The following is a 24,916-nucleotide window of genomic DNA, read 5'->3' as shown; positions in this document are numbered from 1 at the left end:
GCCAAAATCTGTGCCCACAGCAGGCAGGCTCTGCTGCGCCCATGGCAGTTCCCAGCTGCACTTCTGGGGGTTTGGAGCTGCTAACAAAGGTGCTGAGTGCTGGGACACCACTCTGTTCTCTGCTGGAGCCTATTTGTGCCCTGAATTCCAACCCAGAATAACCCAAACCACATCACTGCCTGAGCAGCAGAGCTGCTTCTCTTTCCACATCAAACCCCCCCAAATCTGCTGCTCTGTCTGAGCTGCACTCCAGGGAGCAGATGCCTCCCCTGGCATCTGTTGGCTGCTTGGCTTCATTTTGGAGGATTTGCTCTCCCAGTGGGAGGGAAAACTTTGTGTTCAGGCCACGCTGAAGCCTTGAGCAGTTCAGTGAACTGATGTCAGGGCTGAATTAATCTGTTCTGGAGGGCCATGGTCAGGGCTGGACCTCCACAGTGTTGATTCCCTATCAGTTTTTGTGGGGAGAAGCTCAATTTTTAATCAAAATAACACATTCAAGTGCAAACCCAGACAATTCCATAGCAAAATATCACCAACTGGATCTTGACTCAGCTGTGTCTTTAGTTTAGATTTGCTGGGACACAGTGAGCTCACCATTTCTGCAGTCAGAAAAACCCCAGAGGATGCTCGAGAGTGGTGCTTGATATCTCAGAGTGATCCTGATATCCCAGAGTGATCCTGATATCCCAGGGTGATCCTGGCCCTGCTGCTGGAAATAATCCTCAGCTCATGGCAGGAGAATCAGGCTGGGAGCCTGTGCACTGCGTGTTTGGCTGTGCTGGCTCCCGGGGCCGGTTCTGCAGTTCCAGCTGAGCTGTGGGGCCCGGCTGCCCCAGCTCGGGCTGGAAGCGCTGAGGGACGAGCGCCCAGAGCAGGCTGTGGGCAGGGGAACTGCTGGGAGCAGCAGGGCCGGAGGCAGGCACCTGCCCACACACGCCCAACAAAAGGGATTTATTTCATTGTGAGGAGGACGGCAGGCGAGTGGGAGGAGCGGCTGTGAGGGGCCTGTGTGGTCTGGGCTTTTTCTGGGCGGCCTTTCCGCCACCTCCACCCAGCTTTTGTCAGGGCTCCTCGGCGCTCAGAGCTCCCTGCGATGGTTCGTGTCTCACAAATCACAGCAGAGGCAGCCCGGGTGTGGCTCCAGAGCTCTCAGAAATCTCTGGGACATCCTCTGGGCAGGGCTGGGGCTGGCACCATCTCCTGCCCAGCCTGGGAGGGTGGAGCAGAGCAGCCCCGGATCCATCTTGGCCCCTCTGGGGAACACATTCCTGCTCCAGGACAGCCTGGGGGCTCCTAATTCCACATAAAATTAAAGTTAATGGAATTAATAAAAATTAATTCCATATAAAACGGGCGAAGTGTAGAGATGTTTTTCCTTTCTTCTGCTCTCAGATCTCCCCTGCTCCTCTCCTCACTCAGCATCCCCAACTCCCTCAGTTCCAGGCAATCTTTAAAATAAACTTTGGAGGGGAAACAAAACACTAAATAATCACATAACAGGGATATCAAAATGATTAGTGAGGCTTGTTTTTTTGCTTTCCCTAAATGATTTTTGGATTTAACAAAACAGTTTAAAAACATTTAAGGTCCAAGATCTCAATTATCTGGGCTGGAAGCCTTCTGCCAGTAATAGGTGATGAGGGAATTGTTGTTTTGATAGCCTCTGTTCCCAGGAATACACAGAGAACTGCCTTCTCACCAGCTTCTCCAAGTTAATAAACTTGCTTCTTGTTTTTCTTCCCCAAGTTCCATTTTATGCTCCTAAGAAAGCTCCAGTTTGTAGCTCTGAATGAAGGCCAAGCATTCTTCAGCAGGACTGTGTGTGTGTCCACTGGACTGGAGCCTCCCTGAGGAGAAAGCTCTCCTTTTGTCTTTGAAATCAAAGGGATTATTCTGTAAGTGAAAAGTAAAATGTGATTGAGATGCTGATTTTGGAGATGATACAGAAATATCTTCAATATTTTCACATCTTTTTTTTTTTTTTTTTTGTCTCCTGGACAAGATGTCACTGTCTGATAATGTGAATTTTGGGAACAGACCTATCCAAAAGGGAATGATAACTTTGAATGTTGCTTATCTCAATTTGTTTGGAGAGTGAAACTTGATTCCTTATCTCAAAGCAGTGATTTAGGGACAGCCTGGTTCCCGTGGTGCAGCATTCTCCCAAGCTGAGGCAGCACTCAGTTAACCCTTCTTTCCGTAGGACATTTTATTTCTGTAGGAAATTTCTGCTCCAAAGTCAGCTGCAGTTGGATATTCCAGTCTGACAGCTTATTTTTGCATTAAGGGGTTTGCTCAGAGGCTGCTTGGAGACCAGGAGAGGCTGGGCTGGCCGAGCTCTAATCCAGGGCTCTCACTGAGAGCTTTGCTGTCAGAAAAAAGCAAAATTGGACATGCAATGGTCCTTGCAGACCACTTCTGTTGATGATGGACTGGTGATGCAGTTAGGAGAGAAGAACTGGACTTGGGGAATACCAACTCAAATATTTTTTGCTGTTTTGAGTTATTTTACTCTCCCTAAAGCTGGCATCTTCTGAGGTTTATCATTTTATTGCTTGGCTACATGGGATAGGCCCTTGCTTTAATCTCCCAAAACACTGCACTGAAAATGTCACTTGGTGAAGGTAGAAATTGGCTTTAAATTGGTGATTTTTAAGGTAACTGATCCAGACAATCTTTAGTAAAAGTCTCTCTAAAAGAGGATAAATCCTAATTTGTAGAAAATGCCAGGCTAGGAAGTTTCACTGCTTGTAGCTTTTCATTATGATAATGTTGCTCCTTGTTGGAATTAAGCTCCTCAGAATTTGTGGCTGTTTGTGTGTGGATGTTCTCTGAGAGCTGCTGCCTCAGGTGAGCATTTCCCAACCCATCCTTGATGGGAAAGGTAGAACAATAAACAGTGAGCCCTAATTAACACCCCCAGCCTTAATTCAGATTTGTCTCCAGCCTCCCCCTCTCCTTCCCTGGGAATGATTTATCCTTGCATTATCCAGGTTTTCCAGGGCAATTCTGAGTTTCCTGAGGGTTCAGACACAGAGTGAGGGGTGTGATGGTGCACTTAGTGGCTGGTGATTAAAAACATTTAATTACTTTTTTTTTCTTTTTTTTTCCTGTGGAAAGCTGTGCTGTGATTCAAGGAACTTGTGGCTCAGCTGGGAATATCCATGTTTAGGGAGGATTGTTGCTTCCAAGGAGCTTTCAGTGGTTCCCCAGGTGTGCAGGGTCACCTGGGAATGTTACAGGTATAATCCAGTCCCTCTAAATCAGGTTTTGAGCTGTGGCTTTATGTTCTGCATAAAGGTAAACTGGGAATGTTGCTTCCAGACCCAGTCAGAAAGGGATGGTCCTGCTGAGAGGGATTTCCATCTGTAATTCCAGCAGCACAGAAGCCTCTCCCTGTCTGTCCCGCTGCTGGGTTGTTGGGAATATGTGGGATGAGCATGAATCAGGGAGCACTTCCACCAAAAAACCTCCATGGAATAAACAGCATTTAAACTGCAGAGGTTGCAGTTTAAATAAACAGCATTTAAACTGCAGTTTGTGGCAGTGGGCTCTTCCTGAGTGACTCCAGCAGGAATCTCTGCTGGTGCTGCTGGAATTGTGTTTGTTGGATGGGATGGATGCAGCTGTGACAGCCAGGACGTGGCTGGGGCACAGCTCACCCAGGGCCTGACAAGTACAAATGGCTGGGCTGGGCAATTCTGTCTGTGCAGCTGCTGTGACTTCCCTGGCCCAGGGAAATGAGATCTCTATCCAGGGAAGGGGAGTGAGAGCCCAGAGGGGAGCACAGTGTGAAATCTGGCATTGTTTTCTCAGACAAGTCATTTTTGGGACAGCCCAGACTGGATTTTGCCTGGAATTCAGAATGGGGGGAAAGCCTAGAGTGGATTTTGCCATTTGGGAAACGCTCTCAGGGGCAGGGTGTGAGTGTGGGGGCCTTGGTGATCCTCGTGGGTCCCCTCCAGCTGGGGTATTCTGTGACTCCCATTTCACAGGCACGGTGTGCTCTGTGTGTGTCACTGCTTTGTCAGGCACAGTGTGGGGATTGTGAGTCACTCCAGCTCCAGGAGGGATCATTGCAGGTCTGGGCTAGACCAGGGTGTGCCAGACGTGCTGAGAGAGTGAGGAGAGCTCAGTGGGAGCTGCCACAGCCGTGTGCCCACCGCCCTTCATCTCCCCCACCCTTCTTTTCAAAACCCCCTTTGTTCTGGTTTTTTTTTTCCTTACACAAAAGGAAAAGTTATGGTTTATCTAAGAACTTACAACCACCAAAAAAAAAACCAACTCCCACAGCAAAAATAACAAAAAACAAGCAAAAAAAAAAAAAAAACCCAAAAAAGAAAAGAAAACAAAAAAACCCCCAACTTTTTCTTTGAGTGCTGAAAAAAAATCAATGTGTATATGTCAAAGAAGTACTGCTGTGAAATTTGCACTTTTGGGGACACTTCTTTCAGGCACCTTCTATTTTTGGCTGCTGAGCTTTGCAGGTCACTGATTGCAGCTGCTGGAGAGAGCCTGGGCTCTCCTGACACACAGGCCTGGCTTAGCACAGGGCTCTGAGCTGGACCTGGGTTACAAGGCTGAGTTTTGCTGGATCTGGGCCATGGCTGCTGTTCAGGAGTTGGGAGCTGCCTGTGCCCAGGTGCTGCTCCTCTGGAGCAGCTCTGCTCAGTTCCTTTCACAGATAAAGCAATTTTCTGTCATTTTGGGAAGAGCCTCCTTGTTTGCCTGCTCCATGCAAAGGAACCTCTCTGGTTCTGCTCCCTGGCCAAAGCTGAGCAGCTCCTTTGTGAGAAATTGCTCCTCACTTGTCATAGTTCAGGAAGGTTTATTAAACCTTATCAAAAATACAACAGAAGACTGAATGAAGAAAAAAGGTTACAGCACTGGGAGCAAAAGATTTTCCCCGCCATGTGCTCAGCCCCCTCACAATGGAGGTTTTTCCCTTTTTAACCCTTTAACCCCTCCCAAAGTTCTGTCCATCAACCCCTTCTTTGCTGTCCAGTGGTGGAGATCTCTGCCTCAAATCCTGACTGGAGCTCAGGTGTTCCACAGTGACAAGCCAGCCCTCCCAGGAACATCACTATAAATCCATAAACTTTTCTTAACCTATTTCCATGATATTTGTCTGTTAATTGTGAGAGTCAATCATGCATTACTCATCTATCACACACCTTTAACCAGCATTTATAGAAGTTGGTTCTGTGCCCCAAATCAGCCTGAGTGACTTCCAGGCTGTCATTATCCCAGTTTCTGGCTCAGAAATGGGGAATGAGCTCTCCTTTAACAGCAGCACCAGGACTGGGGGAATCCCAGGGTGTGGAGTTCTCTCCATCACCTTCTGAACATTGGTGCTTGTGGAACCAAACCCTGATTGTGCCCTCAAAATCTGGGCTGAGATTTAGCCTGCAAATCACCAAGGAACATCAGGAATGGGTGTTTGGAGAGGGCAAATGGAGAACAGTGTTTGGGGGAGCTTTACTGGGGATCAGCCTCTTCTCTCAAGGCAGCAAGTGACAGGGCAAGGGGAAATGGCCTGGAGGTTCACCTGGGGAGGCTCAGGCTGGATATCAAGGAAAAATCATTCACTGGAAGAGTGGTGAGACAAGGGAACAGGCTGCCAGGGAGGTGGTGGAGTCACCATCCCTGCACGTGCTCAGGTAGATGTGGCACTTGGTGATATTTTTGGTGGGCACAGTGATGTTTGGTCAGGGATTGGATTGGATGATCTCAGGTGTCTTTCCTTCATTATTGTCTCTCCATGTCTTTCCTTATGTCCATTTCCTTTCTCCATGTCTCTCCATGTCTTTCCTTAATAATTCCACAGTTCTGCTGAGACTCCTGAAGCACCAACCCATCTGTGATGAGTAGAGACCTTATAGGTGTTCATTAGAAAAGGTGTTCATTTTTAATTTTTTTTTTTAAGTGGTGGGGATTTTTGGAACCTCAGAAAACTTTGTGTGGCTTACTTTCAACTTTGTTTTATTTTTTCTTATTTTGGTTTTTTTTGTGGGCTTTTGTGTTTTGGTTCTTTTTTTGTTTGTTTGTTTGTTTTTTGGTGCAGAAGAGTGGAATTTGAGTTTCTCTTGCACCTTGTTTTGCTGACTGTGCTGTTTCTAGATTTGCCCTGCAATATCCTCCCAGTCTGGGTGCAGTTTGGCTGCATTTTCCATCTGCTCCTTTCCTTGAGCAGCTCAAGGAGGGGCTGGACGTGGCACTCAGAGCTGTGCCCTGGTGACAAGATGGGGATTGCTCCCAGGCTGGGCTCCATCATCTTTTCCAACCCAAACAATTCTGTGACTTTGTGCCCTGCCCCACCCCAGGTGTAACCAGAGGGCAGAGGGGTCACCCCGAGCTCTGCTCCCCTTCCCTCAGCCAAGCCTCAAGATGAGTTTTAAGATTCTCCACTCCCGTTTCAAAAGCCGGGTGCCACCGAGGAGGTTTTGGCAGCACGAATTAAAGTCAGCCTGTGGAGGGAAGCAGTGAATTCCCTGCTGCCAGCCCTGTGGCAGCCCCAGGGCTGCATCACCTCCAGTCTAACGAGTGCCCCATTAGTGCTGAGGGCTTTGTGCTCCCCCCAGCCCCTCCTGAGCCCAGGTGATTAAAGGATGCCTGTTGCTGTCTGTCTGTGCAGCACGCTTCATTAGCAGTGATTTATCTGGGAGCTGAGCAGAGCTGGCACTCCACAGCACACCAGTGGGCACAGCTAAATGGGGCTGAGTGCTCAGGAATGCTCCTGCTGCTGCTGCTGCTGCTCTTCGGGGTCTTGATGCCTTTTTTGGATCACCTAAAACAGAGGCCAGACAGAATTAAGGGAATAAAAAGCTGTTCTATTTATTGAACATGCCTTCAGGTGCATTTAGGACAGCTACATCCAAAAATGGATGATGGGTCAGGGTTTGCACACTTTTATAAGTTTGGTCCATTTGCATTTTGGGGGTGAATCTGCCAATTCCAGCTTCAGGTAATGCAGTCATTGAGCCCAAGTTTGCTCCCCCAAGTCCCTTTTGTTCCCATCTCTGGGCCCTGAGGCAGTGAGGTGTCCTTGATTGCCAGGCCTGCAGAGGAATTGTTGTGTCTGCCCCAAATGGGGAAGCAGCAGCAGCTCCCACTGAGTGTGGAGTTTGGAGTTACACACTGAAGAACTGCAGGGTTATGAATATATGGAAAATAGAAAAGCTGAAACCATAAGGCATCAACCTTAGGTGTGTCCTGCAGGTTTTCCTTCAGAATATTCACAAAACTGAGAGGTCACGTAGTGCAAATTTATCTTACAAAGTATTTTTTTCACGTTCCAAATGCATCCCTAGATATATCAGCCTCAGGATTTTAATTTCTATTTTGCTTTTACAGAAGTGCTAATCATGAAACATCCAAGCAAAATTACTCACACAGCCATGCCCACAAATGCAGAAAAACTCATATACACAAATATTTCTACTCCACATTTTTTCCCCTCCTACCTGCCTGCAGTCAGAGCTCCTAGAGTCAAGTTTCTTTGGCAGAATCCAATTAGGAGCAAAGGTGCCTTTCAAAAGAATTTGCAATGGCTGCATTGCCAGAAGTGAAGTTAAAAAGACATCTGCACACGTGTGGTGGCACTGGGGTTTCTAATGGGCTGCACTTCCAGACTGAAGCTCAGCAATCTCATTTTCATCTCGCAAAAATAACTTGTGTACTGCTGAAACTGCCTCTGCTTGCTTCTGGAAATGAAATATTAAACTTTGTGAGTTTTCAGGCCTTCAGCAGCAGCACAAACTCCCCTGGGATTTGGTAGTCAGGAAACATTTAGGAATGGGAAGGATCTTTTCAATTATCCACCTTTTGCTTGTGCACAAATGTTGCTTTTCCTAAAGCTGCTGCCATAAAAAGTCAATATGTTTGAACAGTTCTTGCAGAGCTCTGAACAAAGGCCCTGCTGATGTGAACAGCAGAAATATTTACAGGGAAACATTCTGAGAATTGGACTCATTCACATGTGAAATAGGGAACTAGCACGAGAAATGGAATTGCAGCCCTGCCTTGAGAACCACCATCATTTAACCCTAGGAAAATATTTGGAGTGGTAATCATCTCGTTTACTTTTCAGTGCTGTTTATGCCCAGACAGGCATCGTTTCTCTTTGGGGGAACTTTCTGTCCTGCATTGCCCTGTGCAGACATCAGGGAGTGCAAACTTTGCTTTGGAGCACGGGCACGACCTCTGCTTGTTCTCTGGAGCAGCTGCTGAATTACTGGAAAGAATAATGGAAAACTTTCAGCTTTTTCAATGGACTTAAAATATATTTACTGCCCAGAGCAGCTGGGGCTGCCCCTGGGTCCCTGGCAGTGCCCAAGGCCAGGCTGGACACTGGGGGGGACATTCCACAGCCTGGGACAGTGGGAGGTGTCCCTGCCATGGCAGGGCTGGCACTGGGTGGGACTTAAGGTCCTCCCAACACAAACCATTCCACAATTCTGTATTTTTAGCATAACTGTTCTTTTGGGCTGAAATTGAGATCCAGTGATTGTGTCAGAACTCGATGGGAGGAAGGACAGAGTCTGATACTTTTAATATCTTTGCAAGCTAGAAACTAATTTACGTTAGTAACTTTGAAATGCTTGGTGTCAGTGTTTAAAATGCTGAGAGAAGCATTATTTCCTGAGTAGAAAAATAAATAAAATTATTGGATTTGCAGAGGGCCCCGACGAAGGCAGAAATGATGTATTTAATTCTATGTTTTTAGAAGGTTAACTTATTACTTTATTATACTATATTATATTAAGGACTACAGAAAAGATATTTACTGAATGCTAAAAAGATAATAATGAAAATTTGTGATTTTTTTTTTAGAGTCTTGATACAGCTTGGCCTTAATTGGCCAATGAGTTAAAATAACTTCCACTGCAGACTAATCAAACAATTATTTTGGGTAAACAATTTATAAACACATTTTACATGAGCAAAACACAGGAGAAGCAAATGAGATAAGAATTGGTTTTGGTTTTTTTGGTTTTTTTTTGTTTTTTTCCTGAGGCCTCTCAGCTTCCCAGAAGAAAAATCCTGTGCAGAGGAATTTTTTCAGAGAATATGAATGCCACATAAAATGAGTTTGCAAACCCTCCCCGTAGCCAGAACTTTCCCTAAAAGCATGCTGAGTCAGGGCAGCTGTGGCAAGAGCTGAGGAGGGTAAGAAATTCAAGACTATCCAGGAATTTTTTTGACTTTTTGGAAAAGTAGGGAATTTTTTGGTGAGTCCTCCCAGTCTGTGGGTGCTTGCCACGGGCTCCTGGCAGGAGGTTAAATTGATAAAAGCTTGTCAAGCCCTTGTGTTTTCAATGAGGTATCAGATGCTGTGAGTGATTGCTCTGCTCATTGCAGGGAGAGGGGACAATAATTGTAAAGCATCTCCAGGCAGGGTAAGGAAGAGAAACTTTGTAGGGGTTTATTGATGGGAATGAATAGTGGGGAAAAGAGAACAAGGAAGAATTTCAGCAGCTGCTGAAACCCAGGATTGATCTCAAATTTCACTTAAATTGGTGTAAAATTGGTAGAAATCTCTTGTGTAGCTGCTGTTATAATCAAGAGAATTTGGTACTTGGAGGAAAATTAATACTTTTCCACAGGTCAAGACTTTAGGGTAAAAAAAAAAAATATTTCTGGAGTTCACTATAAACAGTGTAACTGCTTCACCATGTCAATCAATATAGACATTTTCCTTCCAAAATTAATAATTAATGCTCTAATCATTGTCCTAAATAGTTCTTAGTATTCATTGATTGGCTATTCCTGCTGCCCCCAGCACACCCCATCAGTCTGTGTGAGAACAGATGAATTTCTGCAATTAATCTCTCCCTGCATCTTCAGATCAGAGGCTAAAGATTCTCAGCCTTCCCAGTGCATTGAACCTGACTTTATTAAAAGAATTCTCCCAATTTTAGCTCACAAAAGCAGGCAGAGACCTCTCTTGTTATTACTCATGCAGTTTGTCTTGTAAGCACGAAGGCCCCTGAACTTCCAGTCTTCACTGAGATGAATAAATTATAAGAATGTGTGTCTGGCCTGATTTATTTATTTTTAATATTTAAATGCCTGCTCTGAAGTGGTTCCTTTCATAAATGAAGGCGTTTTTTGCCCCCTTGGGTTGCTCAGAGGGGGATGGTGGAGGTTTGCAGTGATCAGCTGAGAAAGTCTCAAATTGCTCTCAAATTCTAATTATTTACAGGTTGTAATTGGGGGTGAGGGGAAGACTCATTTTTACCTGGAGATTTTAAGGTGGATTTTTAAACAGAGTTTTAGAGCAGTGAGGATGGAGGTGGAATGGGAAAATATCCCTTTGCTTGAGCAGTGTGGGAAGCTTTCCTGCAAAGTGCTGCCTTGCAGGGATGGTGTCATTTGTGTGCTGGATGATGTTTGCACAGAAAAGTTACAGAGTAAAAAATTACTCCAATTTTCATTTTAATCTCCAGAGTTCACTAATTACACCCCAGAGAGGCAGGGAGTGAATCTCCTGAGGGTAAGAGACAGCAGAAATTTCACAGCTCCAGGTTACAACTCCCAATCCTCACCTGCCACCCAGACACCTGAAATGGTCACCAACCACTGCTGGGAATGATGTGAAAATCAACATTTACCTGTAAGATTTGTGTCTTAATGCCATACAACATTTACCAAAGCTCCTTTGTTGATCCCCAGACCCATCTCTCCTGGAAAGGAAGAAGAAGCTGTCAGCAGCAGCAGCCCTGAATGTCCTTGCAATGTGTTTTGTTTTCCAGATTGAAGCTGGCCTGAGGTTCCCAAGGATCCCCGCTCTGCTCTGAGGTTCCTGGGCTGTCCCTGCCCCTGGAGCTGAAGATGAGGTTGCTATGGGAGCTGCTGGTGCTGCACTCAGTCCTGGTGTGCCTGGCAGGTGAGGTGTCCCCATCACACCCTGGAGCTCAGACACCTCTGCTCTTCCCTCCAATGCCAGAGTGCCCCGTGGCTCATGTGCCAGGGCTGAAGTGCCCAAATTAATCCCTGTTTGTGGCCCTTGTTAATGAGCTCATCAAGGTGAAATTCATTTTCCTCTTGGGCTGTGTCTCCCAGCCCCAGCACAATTTCTCAGAGGTCAGCTCTGCCCCTTTCTTCTTCAAAGCTGCTGCTGGTGGAAGTTGTTTTCCCTCACTTTGTGTTAAGCTTTCCCTGCTCAATTAAACCTTGGTGGAGTGGAGCTTTAAATCCCATTAAAGTGGTGTTGTGTTACAGCTGAGCCCTCGCTCCATTTAACAAATAATTAGAATAACATATTCCAGCCCTACAACCATCTCCTGCAAGTGCCCTTGGTTAACCTTTTCAGCCCAAGCTGCAATGTTCAGAGCGTTCCTGGAGAAATTCCCAGAGATTTTTGAGGGATGTGCCTTTTTCCTGGAGCTGAAACAGCTCTTGAGAAGGTTGTGGGTTTGCAGAGGCTCAGCAAAGCTGGTTCCAAAGCCCTGCCTGCTCACTGATTGTAGGATCCCCCGTCCTGGAGCGCTCCAGGACTGTCCTGAGTCTTCCTCTCTCTGCCATTTCCTTGATTAATTCCTCCTTACAGTGCCATCATTATTCTCTCACATGTGTTTTGTTCTGAGGGAGGGTGTCAGGCTTTAATTAATGTTTGTGTCACCCTGGTGTTAGCCTGGATTGCTCTAATTTACCTGCTGCTCTCTCAGACTGTTTTACTGCTTTATTTATTAGCTTGATTTCTCCCCTTTTCTTTGTGCTCACTGTCAGGTTACTTTTCCAGCATTTCAGATAATAACAAAGTACTTAGAGCAGTGTTCATTTTTTTCTGCTTGGCTCTACTGAACACAAAGGCACTTTTCTTCCGGTACTTAGGGGTACCTATTTTTGAAATTTCGTTCCAAGTCTTTCTAAATGTGCTTTGACAGTTTCTGAGCTGGCAGAAAATTGGATGCAGAGAGGTTCTGCAATGCAGAGCCCCCACATGTTTTGGGAATTGCAACCCCAGGGAAGCTGGGCTCGGGGAACACAGCGAGGATGAGCCTTTATTTCAAGCAAATAAATGAAAGAGTGGGGAAAACAAAAGCATGGAAAACATTTTTACTGTAATTTCTCCACCTGAAATACCTATTGCAAACTGCTTAGTGGCAGCAAAATAAAGTTTCAGTGGGATGTGTTTGGGGGGAGTTGCCTTTATCAAAAGATCAGTGTTTAATGAAAATACATCTCTCCAGCACTGGCTTTCCCCCCATTATTCTGCAGCAGCATTTCCCCTCCTCTTTGCAGTGCACTGAGTTTCCCCAGCCTCAGATTCTTGTCCTGCTGAGGGAGATTTAACAGAAGTGTGGGGAGAGGAGTGCCAGAAGTTTTGTGTGAGTTTTAGAAGAGGTTCTGAGCGAGAAAATGGTTTCATTTTGCTGCAGGACGTGCTCTGGGCCGGCTTCTTTGGGCAGGTTTTAAATCTGGAATTTTCTGTGGCTGCCTGCAGCATTGTCTGAGCTGGCTGGAGGCAGGGAAGTGCTGGTGCTGTGGGAATTCTGGTGTTGCCATGAGCAGGGCTCCCTCATTTGGGCTCTTTTTAAGGGATGCTCTTGGATTGCTTCCCAGAGCCGTGGGAGTGTTTTGTGTCGTGCTCTGGTGTTATGAACACAGGCACAGGTGGCTGTTAAATATTCTGAAGTTAAGGGGGAGATTTGTGTTTTCATGTTGAGCAAACCATTTTCCACCCTGGTGAAAAAAAAAATATTAATAACTGAGTTATAAAATAGTAGAAGAAAATAGTCTGCAGGAAGTTTTCTACCAACCCTCCACAGTGCTTTGGGGACCCTTAAATGACTGGGAAAGTTAAGCTCAGTTCTTAAACCTGGAAATGGAATACTTGGGTTTAGTTCCTGTAATCAGAGTCAGGCCCAGCCCAGGTGTCATCCTGGTCATTGGTCTCAGCTGCAGAGAGCAGCAGGGCTGGTGAAGGGTGAGGTTTTCGGGCTGTGGAAAATTCACATTCACCCTCCTGTGAAAATGTCAAAGGTTTAATAAAGGACAATAGGACCACAGAGCAAAGGTTATTGGGTCAGCCAAGAGCACCCTGTTCTCTTCAGGGACACCCTTTAAATACCTGTTAATTACATCAGCCTGTTGCATATTCATAGACCCTTATGCATAGGAAACTTTCCCCCAAACTAGTTTCCATATTCCAAGAACTGTTCAGCATGGCTCCTCCTTGGATCTTCCTTTTTAGAACACGCAGATTCCTTGATTTTTTTGTGGTTTTAGTCCTTTTTTATCATCACCTTCAGTTTTGGGCCTTGGTCCATATTGTGTTCAGTCAGTGAGTGCTGATGGTTGGCAGATGTGTCCAGGTGTGCTCATCCTGTGTGCTTTGGGTGCTATCCCATCCCAGCAGGCATTTTAACACAAGCACACTGACATCAGCTATTGCACTGAGCTTAATGGACAACAGAAATAAAAATGATATCTTTATAACAAAGTGACTTTAACACCCCACATATAACATCCATTTTAATATTTGCAAAAAGCCAATATTATAATATGTATCTATAACTGGGTGTTGCCCCAACAAAGCCCTCTGGAGCTGAGTGGTGCCACCATCCCCAAGAGCAGCATCCCCAGAGCTTCCCTGGGGCTCCAGCACTGCCACCAGGGCCTTGGGCCTTGCTGGATCTGTGAGAAACAGAGCTCACTCTTTAAAATGTTGAAAAGTTCATTAAGGGATAAAATCCAGTGCTGGGGTGCTTGGCTATCTGCCAGAAGCACACAGTTAACAATTTCCTTTTGGGGGTTCACTGTCCAATTCCAGCTCCAGGTGATGCAGTCCCACCCTCCCAGATAGGTGTCCTTGGTTCTGGGCTGGAAAAGGATTGTTCTGTGGGACTGAGCTGTGAGAGAGCTGCTGGCACTGTGTGTGGAGTTCAGAGTCACACACCAGGCAGTGCAGAGCCTGGGAAATGTGAAAGCTGAACCTTGAGGCATCAGTGGAAACAGAGGGCATTGCATGGGTGAGCCACAGGAAATGTGACATCGTGTGCCTGCACTGCTCCGCACGAGTCCGAAAGGGAATTTTCTGTGTTTCTGTGACTTCTGTGCCATCCTCTGCCTCATTAACCTCCTGCAGCAGAGAGTTTCTGTGCTGAAGTCATATTTGCATGTTAATGAGCTGCAGTGGCACAGACACATTAATGTCTGAGTGTGCAGATGCATATTTTATAGTGGGATTTAACCATTCCCCTTCTGACTGTGCTGTGGGTTAAACCCAGCTTAGCCCCTCCCAGCCTCCCCTCACCTCCCTCCACCCCAGTGCAATGGGTGGAGAATCAAAATTAAAACTTCTAGGTTGAGATAGGAGCCATTTAATAATTGAAATAAAATAATTACAATAATAATAATAATGATAATGATGATAATAATAATAATAATAATAATAATAATAATAATAATAATAATAAAGTGAATAATACTATTATTTACTTTATAATAATACTAGTAAATAAGAATAAAAAGTAAAAAAAACAAGTGATGCGCAATAAAATTTTTCAACACCCACTGACCCATGGCAGATCCTGCCCTGAATCCTGATCAGGCCCTTCCAGCTGCAAGCACCAGGTAAATACAGGAGTTTGAAGAAATTACTTTGTCCTGGAGCTCTTGGTTTGGTTTTGCTGTTTTGTTTTGTTTGGGTTTTTTGTTTTGTTTCACTTTGGGTTTTTTGTTTTTTGGGTTTTTTTTTTGTTGGTTATTTGGGTTTTTCTTTTTGTTTTGTTTGGTTGTTTAGTTTTTTTGTTGTAGTTGTTGTTGGTTTTTTGGGTTTTTTTTTTAGTGGTGGTTTGGGGTTTTTCCCCAAAACATTTTTTAACAGGAAAATATTCTCAGAAATGCCTGTGCAGGCATCCTCTCTCCTTTGATCTCGTGCTGATCCTGCACAGCAATAGCCCAGCAGTAGTTCAGAGCAGAGTGTTTAGAGCACAGCTCTGGGACTCAGGAGAGGAAAAAATGCAATACAGAGTCAAATGTTTTCCACTGTGAGGCAAAACCCCCATCATTTCTATCAATACATTCCCCTGAAACTGGGCACCCAGCTCTGTTAAAAATCAAACCTCAAAATTCACAGAGAGGTGAGGATTTGAATTCATGCTGCTCTCCAAGCAGCTGCAGGTTTCATACCAGAGAAATTCAGCGAATTTTGTGTCCGAATATAAATAATTAAAGCTGGGAGCCCTGTTGTACATATTAAATTATGGTCTCCTCTAAATGAGGCCGCAGTTCAATTTGTTCACTGTGGGGTTTTTTTTTTTTTTCCTCTGCACTTTGATGTGAGCAGGAAGCTGGGAAATGATTCATCTGCTGCGGCCCCATAATTAATTAATTAATTAATATTTTGGTCAGTTCTGCAGCACTTTGCATTTCTGGAGCCAGCTGCTTCATTAATGTTTGCACAGCAGAGGAGGCAGGGAGTGACTCCTGGTACTCCTCAAACACCACCCAGCCCTGGGCACCACTGGAGAAGGGTTTGCAAATCAGATCTGCCTTGCCTTAATACTGTGAGTGGGGGCTTTTATTATTATTTAGTGGCTTTTCATGTTCATTTCCAAAGTTCATTTCCAACTCCTGTGTTTGGAAATCCCTCAGAAGAGGTGTGGCCCCCCAGCAGCATCATCTTCCAGGCAGGTTTTGGGTGAGCAGGTCCTGACTGGAATGAGAATGGTTAAACCTCAGCTTAACCATTCAAAAATTCCTTCAAACTGAAGCTGATGCCTCAGGTTTGAGCTTTTCTATTTTTCACATTCTGTGCTGCTTTAGTGTGCGGGTCTGGGCTTCACATCAGGGCATGGGGAGCTCTGTGCACAGAGCAGGGACACAAAACAATTCCTGCTCCAGCTGGGCACCAAGGACAAATGATCCAAATCTCAGCCCCAGAGCACAAACCCCGTGGGCTGCAGAGAGAAAAACAAGGATGGGACTGCAGGGGCTAAAGCTGGAATGGGACAATGAACTGCAAGATGCAAATGGAGCAGAACTGATCCCAGGGACAGAGCCCGTGCCCGGCCGTGCATTTTGGGGCCATTTTGGTTCATCTTGGGCTCATTTTGTGGCCATTTTGGGGCCATTTTGGTTCATCTTGGGTTCATTTTGGGGCCGTTTTGGTTCATCTTGGGTTCATTTTGGGGCCATTTTGGTTCATCTTGGGTTCATTTTGGGGCCATTTTGGTTCATCTTGGGCTCATTTTGTGGCCATTTTTGGTCCATTTTGGGTTCATTTTGGGGCCATTTTGGGTCCATCTTGGGTTAATTTTGTGTCTATTTTGGGTTCATCTTGGGTGCAGCCCTGGCTGGGCTCTTGTGCTGCCCAAGGTGCATCCATGGAGGAGATGCTTTGAATCAATCCCTGCTTTATTCTGGAGCTCTGCCCAGCCCCTGCTCTAGGGCAGCCTGCACAGGGCAGCAAAGCCAGGAGACTTTCAGCTGCCCAGGTGGGGCTCTACAGCATCACTCAGCTGTTCAGAGGTGGAAAGGAGAGCTGAGAAAATGTAATTTGTGCTTATTTAGGGATTATGAGGCAAGTTTGTCTGTGATTGCAGAGGATTTGAGCCAGCCTCACGAGAAGTCTGTACCCATTTCCCTCCCTGATCTGCCAGCAGCAAAGCCCTTGCTGGATGTGACCTGATTGATTTAGGCCATCATTTCCCAAATGAGGAAACCAGAGGCCACATCAATGCCATCTCCTCATTTTTACATACAGATGATTAGGTATATGATGTTTTTCTCTGTGTAACTCTCAAGTCCATCTGGGCAAATTTAATTGCCTCTTTCTCAAAAGTTAAGAAGGTGAGATGGTGCACTTCAAATAAACCAGGGAGTAGACAGGCATTTTTCTAAGCAGATGTTCCAACTCTCTGGCTGTGTATTGATCCCCTGTGTGTTTTATGTGATGCCCCTTTTCAATTTAGCTCCTTTGCATTTGAATTAGTGTGTAGGTATTGAAATTAAATCTCATTTAGGGACTTACAGAAATACCTACTTTACCACGCATCCATCAAATTAGGGAGGATATGGACCCAAACTGATTATTTATTGCCAGTAAAAGTGGGTTTTATGGCAAAATTGGAGGTGATTAGTGGGGTGTTTTATAGGTGAAATACTGTGTGATTCTTAGAAAATCTAAATATTATTGGAAAGGGGTTTAATTTTGTAAAGCTTGAGTGGTGATGGAGAAAGAACAGGAGGTGAGGGATGTGGGGCAGGGGGAATCCTGCTGGGAGCTCTCTTGGGTGCTGGGCAAAGCCTGGCTTGGCAAGTCCAAAACCTGTCTGGGTGGGAATTTCCTCCCTGTCTGGGAGAGAAGTAAGCCTCCTCACCACCCTATAGGGTAGGGTAGGGTAAAATATAATTATAGGGAAAAATAATTCTAATTATAGGTATTTTTAAGGGTAAATTATTATTATTATTATTATTATTATTATTATTATTATTATTATTATTATTATTATTATTATTATTATTAAGTATTCTTTATAATTATACTAGTAAATATTAATATGAAGTAAAAAACCAAGTGATGCACAATAAAATTGTTCAACACCCCCTGACCCGTGGCAGATCCTGCCCTGAATCCTGACCAGCCCCTTCCAGCTGCCAGCACCACATAAATACAGGAGCTTTAAGAGATTTATTTGTCCTGGAGCTCTTGGTTTGGTAAACACCATATAAACACGATATTGTTTATTATAGTATTATTATATATAAACATAATTTATATATAAATATTATATATAGATATTATATTATACATCAACAATATCCTATTTATTATATTATTTTTATTTTCAATAATTTATTATAATAATATTATAATAAATAACATAAAGTAAATAATAGTATTATTCACTTTATAATAATACTAGTAAATAATGATATAAAGTAAAAAACTAAGTGATGCACAGTAAAATTGTTCAACACCCCCTGACCCATGGGAGATCCTGCCCTGAATCCTGACCTGCTCTGATCCTTTTTACTATAAAATAAAAAATCTCTTGGTAAGTTCCTGTAATGAACAGAGCTCAGGATGCTGCAGTTCAGCTGGGCATCGTTTGATGCTGCTTTATTGAAGCATTTGTCAAATGCTGTGCTCTGAAATTAAGAATATGCTGCAGCCAGGCTGCACTGACTCATTATTGGAAATTTTAGGAAAGATTTCCTGTGTATTGCTATGAAAAATCAAAATTTTCCTGTTGTCCCTTCAGTGCTTCAGCCTGGTTTTCCTGATGTGTTTGGGTTTTTTATTTTGCAGTAAAATACACATATTCAGCTTCATAAATCAAGCTAAGACACATTGTTAAATAGTCTGTATCATATTAATTACTCTGTGAAGCAAGGCAAGCATTACAACCATTTATAATCAACTACTGGAGAAGTTGCTAATGAATGAGACAGGTAACTAATTAGCCAGCCAGCAGCCAGCATCTCCAGCTGAAGCTGGTGACTTTAAACTTCATTAAACTTTCCAGGTGTCAAGGAAAGGATGAAAAATACAGCTGTCTTAATAGGTTGATGTGTCTTAATTCCAGTTTTCTGAGTTGAAATGGCTGAAGATTGCATCTGTTTTTAGGGATATTGTCATTTATAAAGATTCCCGTGGCTGTCTGGCACAGCTGAAAAGAAAATTTTTTTCAAAGCAGTTTGTGTGGGAAAGTTTTGAGTTTGTCCCGTGCAGATTGGGAGCAGCAGGAACTCAGATGTGGCTGAAATTCCTCCTATCCCAATAATTTGTACCTTCTTAATTTGTACCTTTTCAATTTGTACCTTCTGCCTTGCCTTAATATTTTGGGTGGGGTTTTTTTGTGATTATTTAGGGGGTGTTTTTTATGTTCATCCCATTTCCTGTATTTGGAATCTGCAAAACAGATCCCTGACAGAATTCTGAATATGGCCATTGTTCTTATTTGTGAAATAGGGATAATGCAATGGATGATCGGTGAGACTTGGAAGAAAATCAATGATTTGTGCCCTTCCTACTCAGATGATGCCATGGAAAAATTGCTTCCAAATTCTCTGTGGTGAATAACTTAAATAGGGTCATGGATTCCCAGCAAATGCAATGTACATCTGCCAGGCACTGCCTTTTCTTCCCTACAACACTGAAATAACGTGGCTTGTGCTCTAAAGCTTGTGTCCTCTTTTTCCTCAGTGAGAAGCAGAGCTTCCCTGAGTGTTTTCCCACTTGATATAAAATAACACTCTCCAGACAACTCATTGCTAAACAATCTGCATAGAATTTCCCAGGATTTATTCATACTGACTTGGTTTGATTAAGTGTCACAGTTACATTTATTGACCTCTGCTGCATTCCTGAGCAAACTCGAATGCTCTCTTTTCTTTTTTGGGGAATTTGTTGGTGTATTAGGATGGAATATGGAATTTATTCCCTAATGAAAGGCGAGGGAGAGATGCCATCAGTCAGTGGGAGGAGAGAGAACCCAGTGCTTTCCCATGTAAATTATGTGAGCTCTGGAAGGGAGCCAGGCATTCATTTTGTTAAAATGGGGTTTGATAATTGAAACTAATTTAACATCGACCCCATTAAGTTGCATTTTATTGCTCATTTAATCCGCCTGTCTCACGAGCTCCCAGGACTGGGAAGTGGCTTTGGGATGGTTTTGGTTCATCAAAGGTGCAGCCACTCCTGAGATTGTCCTGTGGGGTAGGAGGTTCAGCTTTGGGGTGGGGGGTTCAGCTTTGGGCAGGTTTGCTGTGGGATGTTGCTTTGTCTGGAAAGAGCTCATGGATGGTCCCTCATCACCCCTGTGGCCTGGCAGAGCCTTTCCCTGCAGGATCCTGCATCCCCTGGGCTGCCTGGGGTAGCTTTATCACATGAGAAATCATCCCAGTCCTCCACCAGTGCAGCTCAAAAATCACTGAATGGCTTGGGTTGGAAGGGACTTTAAAAATCACCCAGTGCCAGCCCTGCCATGGCAGGAACACCTTCCACTGTCCCAGGTGCTCCAGCCCCAATGTCCCACCTGGCCCTGGGCACTGCCAGGGATCCAGGGGCAGCATTTTCGAGCATATTTATTGCTCTAAAACAATATTTAGAGCATATTTATCATTTTAGAGCATATTTCTTGATTTCTGTCAAAAATCTCCATTTAAATCAGCCAAGGAGCTGGATCCATGAGCTTTTCACTACTGGGATTCCCACCTTCCCCTGCCCTGCCTCTGCTTTCCTGTGTCTTACTGCTGTCTCTCAGTTTCACCACTGCTGCTCATGCCTCATTAAATAATCTCCTAATTGGTTCTCAGCCTCTGGGTGCTAATTGCAGCGAGGCCCTGGGTGATGGCTGCACACACAGAGCTGCATTCATCCCAAGCCAGGGAGCAGGAGGAGGTGCAGGGACGAGGAGGAGCAGCCCTGGGGGATGTTTGTCTGCAAACAGCTCCTCCTGGGGCTGCTGCTGTTGCTGTGGGATGGGGAATTGCTGGGGCTCTCCCCTTGGGAAGGGGCAGCAGGAGAGGAGCTGTAAGAGCGGGCCTGGCTTGCATCAGGAGCCCTGGGGACAGGGACAGCTCCTGGGAATGCTGCAATCCCAACCAGAGTGAAAAGTGCAGCTTAAACCGCTCCAGGAACTTGTCCTTGGTGCCCAGCTGGAGCAGGAATTGTTTGGTCTCCCTGCTCTGTGCACAGAGCTCACCATCCTATAATATGAATCCCAGACTCACACTCTGAAGCAGCACAATATATAATATATATTGTGAAAAATACAGAAACTAAAACGTGAGGCATCATTCTCACCACAATTCCCATCTCCCTGGGCAGAGCCATGTTCCCCATGGGCAGAGGTTGTTCAGCACTTTGGGAAGGTCAGGAACTACCCAACAAACCTGAATAAAAGCACAGGAGATGGCAATCTGACCTGGGACTTGAGCAGGAGAAATCCCCACCTTAACCTTGGGAATAGTGGGAGTTATTCCTGGAATAATAAGAATGTTCTGGAACAGCCATGTCACTGCAATAATGGTCTGATTGCTGTGTTCCTCCTTCCCTCCCTTTTTTTATTTTTTGGGGGGTTTTTTGGGGGGCTTTTTGGGTTTTTTTGTTGTTGTTTTTTTTTGGGGGGGGTTGTTGTGTGTTTTGTTTGTTGGTTTGGTTTTTGTGGGTTTTTTTTTTTTTGAGCAACACCGACTCAAACTCCTCAAAAACCTTACCCAATTCAGCTTGTTCCTACACAAAAACTCAGCGTTTGAAGCTCAGGTGTGGCTGTGCTGGTTTGCAAAGTGCTGCCTGGGTGGAAAATGTGCTTTTGGCGTGGGTTTTGTTGGTTTTTTTTTGGGGTGTGCAGCGAAACGTGGCTGTCAGAGGCGAGCAGGATTGATGTGTGCGAGCTGCTGCCCCGTGAGCTCCGACACCTCGGAGTCAGCTCTGCCACTCACGCCTCCTGCAAGGTGTTGTGTTCTTCCAGAACCCTTCAAACGCCTCTTGTGTTGTGACTTTCCCTAATGTGCCATCCAATTACCGATCAAACTTCACCGCCCCTTCTTGTTTTTAAGTGGAGGCAATCTCGGGCGTTTTGCTGCTGCCTTTTGAAAGTATTGAGGGGATGCATGAAGCTGCAGCAGTTAGCAAGGGGTTTGGCATTTAGGAGATGTCATAACAGCTTCTGGTGGTTTTTTTTAAAGTTCATTTTTAAGGTGTGTCAGCTGATAAAACACGTCAGTCGCAATCAGTGAGGTGAGGGTTGACAGAAGGATAAATTCCAGCTCGAAAAACCCTTCCCATGCTCTGGTTTGTACCTGGGAGCTCCCCTGGCAGAGCAAAGGAGGCAAAATTTTGAGAAATTCAGAGGAAGCAACACCAAATTTTCCACCAGTTGCTCAGTGGTGCTGGAAGACAGAAAAAACCCCACCCTTTACTGATGTATTTGTCCATTCCAATCATTGTTTTTTGAGCGAGCAGGAGTTTAAAAACTCTTTAAGTTGTTCCTGAAGACCTCAGGTCTCATGTAAATTCAGGAGTCACTGTGCAGCTGCCCACAGAGCATTTAAAATAAAAAGAAAAACGGATCAGTGTGAGTGCACAAATGTATTGGCAGCCTTAAAGGAAAAGCAAAACCTTGTAAATGTGTCACCAGTGACTCTGGAGATGTGGAATTCTCATCTTGAGCTATCCTCCATTATTAATGCAATCTAAAATATACAATAAAGGCTGCAAACAAATCCCATATACAGACTTTAAGGGACAAAAACCCCTCCTCTCTGTGCAGCAAATTTCTGCATTTCTTTTCAGTATCTATTTCAATGTATAAAGTGCAAGGGCAATGCAGCCCTTTCTTTATTAATATAATTTAAAATAGGCAGTAAAGGCTGCAAAAGCCCTCTATATACAGAGTTTAAGAGACAAAAATCCTCCTCTGTGTTCACCAAATATCTGCCTCCAGTGCAATTTTAATTTTTAACAACTCTTCAATGTTTTGCGAGTTTTTTTCATGTAAGTTGAATTTAATTTTCTTTAATAGCAACACCTTGCTTTCCATAAGGTGACCTTAATACTTGCTTGCTGTACAGGTATAAACATTACATTCCTTTTCTTTGGAACATCGTTTTTTGTGCTTTTTGCTCTGCATTGTTTTAAATTCTCAATATGAACCCAGGAACCAGATTTAGATGACAAAATTCAATGTACAGTCAGAGAAAATGTGTGATTGGGACCCTTTATCAGGGATGGCACATGGACACTAATTATGGTCTCAGCTATTCTGTATCTTAATCAATTCCAGTGATCTTGTTTGTAATTTTTACTCCTCCTGACAAGGAGCTGCTCAAAGAAATAAATTGGCCATCAGTGTAATTTGCTTCTTGGACACAAAAGGCTCCCAGATTAACAGGAACATTTTTCCCTCTGGAGAGATCTCCCTCATCCACTTTTGGCTTGTGTTAATTATTCCTTTTTGTTTTCTGAGGGGCTCAGGATGTGCAGGCAGCAGCTCCCAGCGTGCCCCAGCACATCCCCTGCTTCTCTGGGCTCAGGCAGGAAAATAAGCCTGGACCAGCTCAGAAAAGTCAGGATTTGTGACCAGAATCACCTCATATCCCCAAGATCCAGCCTGTTTTGTTTCTTCCTGGCATAAAAACAAAGGTAGTGTTTGAAAACTACTAATGAAATTTGGGAAATCAGGGAACAGAGCCGGGTGCCCGTGGCAAAGGGATCTTGATGAGATCTTCAAAACACCTCGTTTGAAAGCAGCACCTCCCAGATCCAGCCCTGCCCCTTTGTTGTGCTACAGGTGGTTTTGAAAACAATTTACAAAGAGGCTTTTTTGTCTTTTTCATGCTGTTAAAGCAAATTGGTATGTAATTAGATTTATATAGTGAATAATCTTATTTGCATATCCAATTAATTCTTCCTGTTTTAATTTGCTAGGGTTGGATTCACATTGGTAGTAAAAAAATAACACTTAAATTATCAAGCATTCAAATTTTCTTCTGCTGTTATTTGTTCAAGGTCTTCCATTAAAATTTGGTTCTGGGCATCATCTTCCTTTTAAAAGCTGTCAAATAACATGGAAAAAGGCCATAAAAAACCCAACCCACATGACTTGTGCTGTAAAAGCATAAAAGGTCTCTTTAAGCTGGTCAGGGGGAATGCAGTGTGAATTCAGACTTTTCAAGCATCTTTTAATTACGGAATAGTTTGGGTGAGAATGATGCCTCAGGTTTGGCTTTTCTATTTTTCACATTCTGTGCTGCTTTAGTGTGCGGGTCTGGGATTCACATCAGGGCATGGTGAGCTCTGTGCACAGAGCAGGGACACAAAACAATTCCTGCTCCAGCTGGGCACCAAGGACAAATGATCCAAATCTCAGCCCAGGAGCACAAACCCCGTGGGCTGGAGAGAGAAAAACAAGCAGGGTGGGACTGCAGGGGCTAAAGCTGGAATGGGACAATGAACTGCAAGATGCAAATGGAGCAGAACTGATCCCAGGGACAGAGCCCGTGCCCGGCCGTGCATTTTGGGGCCATTTTGGTTCATCTTGGGTTCATTTTGGGGCCATTTTGGGTCCATTTTGGGTTCATTTTGGGGCCATTTTGGTTCATCTTGGGTTCATTTTGGGGCCATTTTGGTTCATCTTGGGTGCAGCCCTGGCTGGGCTCTGGTGCTGCCCAAGGTGGATCCATGCAGGAGATGCTTTGAATGAATCCCTGCTTTATTCTGGAGCTCTGCCCAGCCCCTGCTCTAGGGCAGCCTGCACAGGGCATCAGGAAGGGACCTTAAAGATGCTCCAGCCCCATGGCAGGGACACCTCCCACTGTCCCAGGTGCTCCCAGCCCCAGTGTCCAGCCTGGCCTTGGACACTTCCAGGGATCCAGGGGCTGCCACAGCTGCTCTGGGAATTCCATCCCAGCCCCTCCCCAGTCTCCCAGCCAGGAATTCCTTCCCAATCTCCCATCCATCCCTCATTCTGGGAATGGATTTTACAGGGGCTGAATGGTTCATTCAGGAGGCTTTAGCAAAAACGGTGCCAGGCAAAGGGAGATGGACTGAAAATGGATGTTCTCATGTAGGTCCATGGAGCTGCTTCAAAGTGAGCCGAGGACACTGCAGAGTGAGGGGTTAAGAACTGAAAATTAAAACAGCAGTGTCTTTAAGAGATTTAATAAATGAGGAAAATGCGTTGCATAATTGTGTTGCAATGATTTGAAATAGGTCCTAAGGAAAATTGCTTTGAATCCTAATTAGCAACTAATGGTTATTAGCTAAATCCGGTGCCAGGGTAGAAATAAATAGGTGAAATAAATAGGAAGCTATTGCTTCTACCTGCAACCACTGCAGCTGTTGTCCCAATTTTGGGCTATTTTTACCTAAGAGCTGAAGTGACTGCAGCAGATCCCGTGCAGGTCCCAGAGAACACCTGGGCTGTGTTGCTGCCAGCCAGGATGGAACACAAATGAG

At 44.6% G+C, this 24,916-nt stretch overlaps 1 protein-coding gene across 1 annotated transcript in view; it reads left to right on the top strand.

Annotated features, from left to right (window-relative positions):
* The window catches only part of LOC139595743 (contactin-4), a 275,452-nt gene that overhangs the window by 133,826 nt on the left and 116,710 nt on the right, over window positions 1-24,916 (top strand). Inside the window, exon 3 of the mRNA XM_071439314.1 lies at window positions 10,755-10,888. Coding sequence (XP_071295415.1) covers window positions 10,834-10,888 — 55 coding nt within the window. The 5' untranslated portion in view covers window positions 10,755-10,833. The remainder of the gene's footprint in view (window positions 1-10,754; window positions 10,889-24,916) is intronic.

This window comes from Agelaius tricolor, unplaced genomic scaffold, assembly GCF_023055355.1.
Source record: "Agelaius tricolor isolate 1412-34295 unplaced genomic scaffold, bAgeTri1.0.p SCAF_14, whole genome shotgun sequence".
NCBI classification, from domain to species: domain Eukaryota; kingdom Metazoa; phylum Chordata; class Aves; order Passeriformes; family Icteridae; genus Agelaius; species Agelaius tricolor.
This window is presented reverse-complemented; position numbering and strand designations above follow the sequence as displayed.